The sequence below is a fragment of the Cornus florida genome, unplaced genomic scaffold (assembly GCF_030987335.1).
Source record: "Cornus florida cultivar Cherokee Brave unplaced genomic scaffold, ASM3098733v1 CherokeeBrave_3.0.0_Hap2_Chr07, whole genome shotgun sequence".
NCBI classification, from domain to species: domain Eukaryota; kingdom Viridiplantae; phylum Streptophyta; class Magnoliopsida; order Cornales; family Cornaceae; genus Cornus; species Cornus florida.
This window is the reverse complement of record NW_026775577.1, coordinates 25,410,720-25,420,996: the sequence shown is the minus strand read 5'-3', so window position 1 is coordinate 25,420,996 and position 10,277 is coordinate 25,410,720. Positions and strand designations below refer to the sequence as shown.

At 32.4% G+C, this 10,277-nt stretch overlaps 2 protein-coding genes across 2 annotated transcripts; one reads left to right on the top strand and one right to left on the bottom strand.

Moving 5' to 3' along the window:
• Positions 1-261: 261 nt before the first annotated feature.
• On the bottom strand, positions 262-1,148 carry LOC132316455 (uncharacterized). The gene is made up of 2 exons (XM_059814927.1): positions 1,038-1,148; positions 262-951 (listed from the first exon to the last, which is right to left on the bottom strand). Exons 1-2 carry the CDS (start codon positions 1,146-1,148, stop codon positions 262-264), a joined length of 801 nt encoding a protein of 266 aa, XP_059670910.1.
• Positions 1,149-5,122: 3,974 nt separating this feature from the next.
• Positions 5,123-9,998, top strand: LOC132267598 (patatin-like protein 2). The gene is made up of 6 exons (XM_059768737.1): positions 5,123-5,639; positions 5,873-6,054; positions 7,544-7,736; positions 7,997-8,182; positions 8,894-9,160; positions 9,672-9,998. The coding sequence occupies exons 1-6, from the start codon at positions 5,526-5,528 to the stop codon at positions 9,921-9,923; spliced, it is 1,194 nt and encodes a 397-aa protein (XP_059624720.1). The 5' UTR covers positions 5,123-5,525; the 3' UTR covers positions 9,924-9,998.
• The last annotated feature ends 279 nt before the right edge of the window (positions 9,999-10,277 follow it).

Here is a 10,277-nt window from a genome sequence, read left to right as displayed (position 1 = left end):
TTTTTCTTACTTAAATTACTAATATAGCTTACTATTATTTAAAATATCTTCATTTGCAAGCCTAGTTTTTGTTTGTTTGTTTGTTTGTTTGTTTGTTTGTAACACCAGCAACACTAAGAAAACAACAACACAAAGAAACCAATAGCGACACACCACCAAAGCCTCACAACACCCCAAGGTCCTTGTGAATGGATGAAAGGAGCCAAGTTGGCCACACATCCCAAACAAGATCAGAACTCCTAGACCTCAAGGCTCGATGAGTTAAAGAGTGAGCAACACTGTTACAAGAGCGAGAACCCAAGAAAGACTGCATCCCTCCATGACACGAAGTATGGAAGCAATGTCTTCCAAAACAACTGAAACAAAAATAGAATTAGGCCTTAAAGACATCACCGATTTGCAGTCCCCTTCAAAAAGAACTTTAGAGTAACCCCAAGCTTGAGCAAGCTTCAAACTCTCTCGAAGCAACAAAGCTTCAGCCAACTCTACATTACTCACATGATGAAAGAACAAAGAAGCAATCTTAATAGGTCTGCAGAGCTCATCTCTAAGGATAATACCACCCCCACACTCCAAAAATATAGGAGAAAAAGAAGCGTCCATATTAAGCTTTAAAAAACCCAAAGGTGGGGGAGTCCACTGAGAAGGAACAAAAATAGGACTATCCAGAACTGGAGAATAAACGACTTTAAACTTAGAAATGGTGTTAAATTCTGAGAGATCAGAAACTGCCAAAGAAACCACCTCCGCTGCGTCTTGACGAATATTCTTGAAGACCTCATCATTTCGCGCCTTCCATATATGCCAACACAACAAAGCTCCAAGGCTGCTCAACTCAATAGTGTGATTACTATGGGACCATAAACTGTTAAGGTGGAGCCAAATCTGACTCCACTTTGTCAAGCTAGGATCAATAACCTCAATTCTTAGAGGGGAAATATTCCACATCAACTGAGAGAAGTGACAGCGAAAAAGGAGATGGCAAACTGATTTCTCCTCTTCTCCACAAAAATAACAACAAGGATCAACTGGAACACCTCGAGCATGAAGGTTAGCCCGGACAGGAATGCGTTCGTAACAGCATTGCCAGAGAAAGAAAAGAATTTTACATCAAACTTTAATTCGCCAAATGGCTTTCCACATGTCATTTCGCTCTTGAACATGACTTGAAGAAGGAAGGGTGAGAGAAACCTAAGACCTCCCCATTCGAAGAAGCTTGTAGGCTGATTTTACAGAGAAATTCCCATTTGGAGAAGGATTCCAAGAAATGCGATCTGCTCCTCCAGAATGTCTAAGAGGAATTTGATGGATGAGATTAAAGTCCCTCGCGTTGATATACTGGCAAATAAGGGCACTATTCCAAGAATTACTGTTCTGGTCCAACAACTCTTCAACCTTCTGAAATGGAGGATTTGGCAGGGAGGTAGAAACTTTGGGATGAGACACATCGGGCAGCCAATTGTCCTTCCATATGTTGATGGATGAACCATTAACCACCCTCCATAAAAGACCTTTATGGATAATCTTCTCCGTACCAAAGATGCTTCTCCAACCGCATGAAGCATCAGATGGGCAACAAGATTCAAGGAATGACGAATCAGAAAAATATTTACCTTTGAAAATTGTGAAGAACAGAGAGTGGTCATTTGGAAGTTGATTTGCAAGCCTAGTTCTGACCTTATTAATTCTTTTGTATGTAATAATTTTTTATTTTTTTTATTTTTTTTTATTGGCAAACCATAATGATTGAGGTGAACATTAGATCAATTCAGTGATTATTCTTTAGTATATAAATGATTTGGAGAAGGCCTCACCGGTGGAGGCAAGAATTATTCTCATCATAATGAATGTGAAATAAACTATGAAGTTAAGCTTTCGACTTTCTACTTTAGAAACTTGATAGTGTTCTCTTTTTACACTCCACTTATATGACTTAGTCGGCACATTTTTAAAATCTTCAAAAACAATATTTATCCTTTTTGTGCGTAAATATATTTCTGCATTTGCATTTGTGGTTGATCATAACCCGGAAATATAGTTTGACAGATTTTCAAATATTCATGCACCTCTTCATGGGCGGTAAATGTTTAGTTGTGGATTGAATTCTTGTTCATGCAAAATTCCGAAATAGTTTGAAATAAAGAGCGTAAAGGGACTAATGCTTGAGAGACTTGTACATCTTTTTATTGCCCTTTTCACGATGTAGGCAATAAGGACAAAGATCCTCTTCAGGAAAGGAGAAGTCCTACACATTCACCAACTATTGATATGACATCATTACTAGTAAGAAAATCCAATCCAATAATTGATGGGTGTGCAGGACCTCTTCTTTCTTAAAAAAGATCCTTATCCAGATAATAAACTTATGTTCTGTGTGATTTTTCGTTCATGTTATTTCTTGTTTCATTTGTGCTTTCCCAAGACTAGTCTTAACACGCGTTAATACTATTCCAAGGAGGAATAAGTAGTAAAATAAGCATAGGAAGAACAAAAATGGCAGAAGAATTTTGTAAGGACTGAGGAGAGAAGTTGACCATATCAATCAACAAAGTAGTTAGAACTACTGAAAGATATCTTTTTCAAATTGAATGATGGTGACTCCATTGATGCATAGATATATGCCATGCATACGTTTAGAGCCGCGTAATTAAATAGTAGGATTGATCTTCTAGGTGTTTGGGTTGTTGGAACAAAACTATAGTAATAGTGTTTATTACGGTTGTGCGTAATTGTCAAAGTTTTATTCATGTGTAAACGGAAGATAAATGATAACGCTATTTTCAAAATTTATCTAAATCTAAATATCAAATACGTATGTTGATGAATATTGTACTTCTCTTCAAAAACCAATGTGTTCATCTCCGATCAACTCAGAATATAGTACTCACACTCAAACTCCATAGTTTGAATACACTTCTCTCTCTGAACTTCAACACTAACCCACTCTCTTGATTCGTGGTCTCATAGTGTATGCATCTTTCCGGACTTCCTAAGACCACTATTTATAACCTTTCTACAAAGAGAGAGAAAAAAAAAAAAAAAAAAAAGGGACCACTATTTATACAACCATGGAGAAAATATTTAACCTAACATTAATGAATTTAAAGTAAGAATAAATACATGTTAATGGTGAAATTTCTAGGTTATGTGAGAATCCTGTCTGGATTTTGAATCTACTTCTGTTTTAACTTTTGGACAGGAGTCGATGTCTGAACCATTATTTGCTGAAGAACAAAAATATATATTATAGGTTAGTTGGAATTTCACATCATATGTGCATTTTGATTACATGTGTGGTTGACCATAACCTACGAATTAAATTTCGGTCTTACTTTTTTAATCTTCATTTGTGGAAATCAAGGAACAAGAAAAAAATATAGATTGGAATAAAATGTTCAGGTTGCCTTGTCGTACTTATACAAGTGGTACTCCGTGACATAAAAAAATAAATAAAATGAAATAAATAATTGGAATTAAGGTCTATTTGACAGAAAGGGTTGAAAATGGCAGACTAGGTTGCTAATGGTTGAAGAGAGGAGTTGACCAGTTCAACAATGGAGTACTTAGAACTACTGAAAGATACATACAAGTGTTCCTTCCATCACATTAACGTCGACGCTGACTCCGTTGATGCATGCAAGCATATGCCATTAGTGGGTTGCCTTCTATTTTCTTATAAATTAGTTGAGTTGATATGTACAAGTGTTACTACACTAGGGGCGAAATCGGGATTGCAAAGTAGACTTAGTTAAGAGAAAAAATAATATTATAAATGTACCGGATTAGAAAAAAGAGTAATATTACATATAGACAAGACTGTGAACTAATGATACAATAGTCTTGGTTAGCCCTTCAGTAACTCCGCCCCTGTCTATCATATATTCATGCATGACATATGTATGCATGTAAATCGTTGAGAATTGAAAACAATCACAAATATATATATATATATATATATATATATATATATATATATATTATGAATAGGTCATTAATTTAGCGATACCAGATCACTACTTTTCAAAAGAAGATCAAGGATTTGAACTTTAATAAAAACATATATGTGTGAGTATCAACTAATAAAAAAAGCATACATAATATCTAAAATTTGGAATACGGAGCGTATAAATAATTTCACAATATCGGGATTTGAGAAACATCAATATAAACCAAACTTGTGACTCAGACTCCGTAACTCCGACATATATGTGATGTAATAAAAATTATTTTCAGCCACCATGTATGAGTAGGGCAAATCTTACGCTGTCAGTCTAATTTACTCCATATAATTCTATTCAAGTTATGATAAACAGAATTTTAAAAATAAAGATATTGAAATGTAGATTATAAATAAAATATGATGAAAAATAGTATGCCATGAAAATTTAAATAAAGAAATTTTAAATTTAGAGAGAGAAGAAATTTTTGTCTTGCTTGATAAGAATACTAGGAAAATATGGGGTGTTCGAGAGACCATCATCATGCTTCTGATATAATATTGTCCAAAGGTTGAACTTATAAAATATGGAAACTGACATATATATTGTAAAAAAAAGTTTTAGAAGGGTATACATATGGTTAACGGAAATAGAGAACTTTATTAGCCTAAGGGCAATTATATTTTATACAAATTCTAGAAGATAAAAAAGCTATAAAAACTCGTCCCTTCTAGAAACTCAAATAGTATTAGATTAATAAAAAATGATGATAAAATTTGACACCACACGCTTAAATGGGATAAGTGAATATGGATTTGGATTTAACTTAATCATGTCAATTCAAATTAAAACGTAATTAAGTATGTTAAATTCATATTTCGTCCTCAACTTGTTTATAAGCTAATTATTCCGTATAGTTAAATAACTGATTAGTCCGTTTAATTAAATGTATCGTGTTCGTGTTAAAAATAACTTTAATACTATAAAAAAAAAAATTATTAAACATATGTCTTGCATGTGTAGTACGTACGTGTTAAGTATTGACTCATTTATTAATTAAATTGGTGTGTTATGCTATATTATTCATATAATAATTATGTTAATAATCATATGTATTCATAGAATAGGATAATGGTATTCATATAATAGGATATTCATGTAATCTGATTCACATAACAAGAAGATGTTCATGTTTTAACACGACGCTAATAATGACACGAATGAATTGTCACACTTTTTTTGTTTTGGGTACGCACACGCCTGGAAAGTGGGAATTAAGATCTTTCTAGCTAGTGGAGAAAAAAAAAAAAAAATTAACAAAAATTAATAATAAGAATAATAATAATAGTAGGAGTTGACCAGATCGAAAGTGGACTACTTGGAACTACTGAAAAGATACATACGAGTGGGTAGGACTCCATCACATTATTAACGACCTAGGGTGGGTCCATACATTGATGCAGGCATGAGTTGCTGCCCTTTCTTTTTTTTATAAATAGTTGAGTTGATCATGTTATGTAATCATAAAGCAAATCTCTTGATTGATTGCATTAATTATTTTGCTATAGTTCTAACTCAAAACCTCAAATGGCTACTGAATCCACGGGAAGAAAGTTGGTGACGGTGTTGAGCATCGATGGAGGTGGCATTAGAGGTATCATTCCCGGTACCATGCTTGCCCATCTCGAAAAACAGCTTCAGGTAACTCATACACTACTCAATGAATTCATACTCAATTCAATAAATGAATTGACGTTGTATTCTGGAATTAGTATATTGAAAATGAAATTAAAGAAAGAAATTAATTCCATGTAACAGAACATGACATGAGTGTACTTCATAATAGTGTAAAAAAATAGTTTTTGTCATATACATTTCGATCTCTTTATTGTCAGACATAGCTTTTCTTACTTATTTTATGTATGATTTGCTAGGATCTTGATGGTCCAAGTGCAAGAATTGCAGATTATTTCGATGTTATTGCTGGGACTAGCACCGGTGGTCTGGTCACCGCCATGCTTACAGCTCCTGATAAGGATAAGCGCCCTATTAAGAAGGCTGAGGACATCAATGAGTTCTACTTAAAAAACGCTCCCCAAATCTTTCACCAATTTAGGTAATGATATAGCCATATTTAGAAAAAATAATAGCGAGTGTTGTGTTGTTGGAGAGATTGAGTAGCTTCTTATGCTTAGGAATTCGCATTCGAACCTTGCACCCTCACTCTCTCCTTTAATCCCTTGCACCCTCACTCTCTCCTTTAATCGCTAGCCCGTAACATTTTTTCCTCCGAAATTATATATATATATATATATATATATATATATATATATATAATACTCCATATAATAACAGGTCCACATTTACTAATGAGTAATATTGTGATGTCTTAAGGACTTCAATATACACTGTTCAATGATTGTTACATTAGTCCTTTTTATATATAACCCCTTCAACCTTAAAAATATTATAAATTATAAAAAAAAATTGCGATATAAGACCTTTTTGGACCATTCAAGCATTAAGGAAGTTATAAAATTTAATAACTAAAACATAGTTTGGAATAACAAAATTGTTGCGTTTGCAAGTTGCAAGGTTTTGCAAAATATAAGAAGTCAAGTTGTATTTTAAGAATTTAACCAAAAAAAAAAAAAAAGTTGTATTTTAAGAAGGTGTGACAGTGTTACCTAAGTAATAAAAAGGCCCAAAAAAAAAAAAAAAAAAAAAAAAATTAATTAATTGTATTCGAGGAAGGCTTTTTGCACGTTTGGAGCTAGGATCAAAAAAAATTCGAAACCATCTCTTCAAGGATGTCACTCTTTGTTCACTATGCTAACTCCTTTATTTATTTTTTATTTTTTTATTTATTTTTTTTCTTAATGTAAAATTTTCATCAATTTAAACGGGAAGAGTTTCGAATCCGAACATGGCAAAAAATGTGCATGGATCAAAAACAAAATTTAGAGTGTTTGTTTAACTGTATAAAAAAATATACCCATTCGTACAAGACACAAGTGTTTGTGTGTGCGCGCGTGCGCGCATATGCATTTTTTTAACATATCATTTTCCATACTCTTATATATACTTGCCTTTATATTATATATATATATATATATATATATATATATATAACACACAAACTTGTTTATATTAGTGTTTTTTTATCATCCATTTTCTAGGAATTGGTAAATTAGCAAAAAATTAGATGGAAAATTAATGTTTGTTTGACTCAGTTAATTTTCTGAAAGCAGTTATCAAGATTCAAAAAATAAGTTTTCCTTCCCATATATATATATATATATATATATATAGATTACTTCTAAAGAAGTGGATAAAAATATTATCTAAAAATACACATAATTTTAACTGAATTTTTATAAAACAATTTTCAAAAACATGTCAACCAAACACATCTTTTGTATTATTTTTATTTTCAATTTTTTTGCAAAACACAAAAGTATTCTCAATTATATACTAAACAAAACAAACTTTATTTTTAGGTATAAACTATTTACATAAAAATTACATATGAAATATTTCTATCTGAACAGAAACATCATTAATGGAATTTTATTTTATTTTTTTTCCTTTTTTTTGGGGATTAGCTGGTTTGACTTGGTGGGTAAGGTGGCGCGTTATATTCGCATGGTGTTCAGGCCAAAGTATGACGGAAAGGACCTGAAGAGAATAACAAAGGAGCTACTTAATGAAACTACCATCAAAGAAACCGTAACAAATGTGGTCATACCAACTTTCGACATCAACCTGCTCCAGCCAATTATCTTCTCTACGTCTGAGGTATGTTCCATTATTTGATTTCGAAATATGATGATATTTCAGTCGATGTGTTAGATCTAAAACATTAATAAAAAACTTATTTACATTTAAATATATTTCAAGTGCACTGAGATTCATGTTTCTCACTTAAAATATGTCTAAGAAATAAAGTTCGTTCAGCTAGTGTTTTAAGTCTAACTTGTCGACTAGAATAATATTATTGCTTTGATTTCTAGATACAAATATGAATTTTTTTTTTTGTTTTAATATTTTATGTACAGGCAAGAGATGATGAAGCTAAGAATGCTCTGCTATCGGATATCTGCCTCGGCACCTCTGCAGCTCCCACTTATCTCCCAGCACACAGTTTTGATCCTATCGATAGTGGCGAAACAAAACACACTTTTAACCCCAAAACAACACACATTTTTAACCTCATCGATGGTGGCCTTGCTGCAAATAATCCTGTGAGTGTTTATTTCTGTCAAGTATATTGTTGATATATTTTGCATATGTGTGTATGCACATATGCACAAATTATTTGATGGTTAATCATTTTTTTGTTTTTTTTGTATTTTTTTTTTTTTTTTGGGTTCAATTTTTGCTGTTTTTTATACATGGTCAAATTTCATATAATTTTATGTAAACACAGACTTTGCATTATTTTTATTACAGTTATAATTTGTATCACTGTTAATTATGAAGAAAGTCCTATACAATGATCCCATCAGACATTTTAGCACAATTTCAACAAGTATCTATCACTTCAAGGTCTTTTTTTAAGAAATTCACTTTAAAATTATGGACATGTCCAAGATTTTATGACGATATATGTATTTAATTGAAAATGTTCTGGAATTAAATCTCTTACTTCAAAACGTGTCATACTTCATAGAAATATTCGTGCTTGTCAAGATTAAACCATAATTTAAGTGTCATTTCTTGATTTTATATATGAATGCAGTTAAAATCAGAATTTACTTTCCAGTAATGATACAGCGTTACTCCAATTATGTAAAATATTCAAATACAAATACAACAAATTTCATACTACTTATCATTACTGTTTACTATTTTGTTGTAAATTAACACATGCACTTTCTATAATATTGCATATTAGTAGTTAGGTACATATATATATAGATTACCAAATTCACTAGTTTTGAGTAACTTGACAGACTCTAGTGGCCATATGTCACGCTACGAAAGAAATGTCGGCGGAAGGCACGAAAATGCTTGTCCTATCATTGGGCACTGGTGCAGCCAAACACAAAACCTACAGTGCGACAAAAGCCTCCAAGTGGGGTTTCTTAGGTTGGGCATGTTACTTTGGGTCCAATCCAATTCTTGACGTTTATGGTGATGCAAGCTCTGATATGGTTGATATTCATGTTTCTAATTTCTTTGAAGCCCACAAATGCCCAGAAAACTACCTTCGCATTCAGGTAACGAAAAAAAAAAAAAACTCACACAAATATATATATATATATGCTATCAAAATGGGCAACAGGATATTGAACTCTCTATTTATTAGCCACTGATTTAAGACTTTTATTACAATAAAAGATTTGTTTGACTTATCATAGATTTCAAAAGCTATCTCAATTAAGAAGTTAAGAAATAGAGAGTTCATACTCTTCTCACGGAACAAAGATCGTGTCCTGGTCAAATATGTTATATGTTAATTTGTCATGTACTAAGTGGAACAAGTTTACGTCATGAATGCAACAATTGCATAAATTTGTGATGCATGTTGTATTTTCAATGTAAATGTGTTGCATAATTAACTTTCTTAAAGTGTGTTGCAGTGTGACGTAGTGCACATGATCTCCTAACACAGGGGATCTAGGTTGCCTGTCATGACAGGGCATTTCTCTCGTGTATATATATTTGTTACTATCACATACATACTAATAGTTTCTTGTGATATATATATATGTATATGTGCATGGATAGACTGATCGTTTGAAGGGTGAGGAATCTTCGGTTGATATTGCAACAGAAAAGAATCTGGCAAACCTTGTGGTTACTGGAAAGAAGCTATTACAGGGGAAGGTTTCAAGGGTCGATTTGGGAACAGGCAAGTATAAGGAAGCACCTGGAGAATACAGTAATGAAAAAGCACTTGACGACTTTGCCCAGAAGCTTTGGGAAGAAAAGAAATTCCGCAAAGATTTTTTAGAGAAAAAACACTCAGAAGAGAATTAAATCATTTTCAAAGTTGAGTTGATGTTTAGAGATCTCTCTCTGATACACATTGTTTCAACAATAAGAAGGGATGATAATTGCTGCACTTGTAGCTTCATTATTTCCCTCATCTGTAATTTTATTTTAATTTTTTTCCAGAAGAAGTTACATAGGGAGAGCATGGGACATTCCTATCAAATAAAGTGATACGGCCTACTTAGTTTTAATTTGTGTATTGTCTTACTACGATTAATAATGGAGTATGGATTGACGTTTTTTTTTTTTTTCCTTCTATACTGCTCGAATAATATTTATGATCTATTATTGGTCAAGACTGTTCTACAGTTCTTTTCGCTTTTGAAGTATTGATCTAAT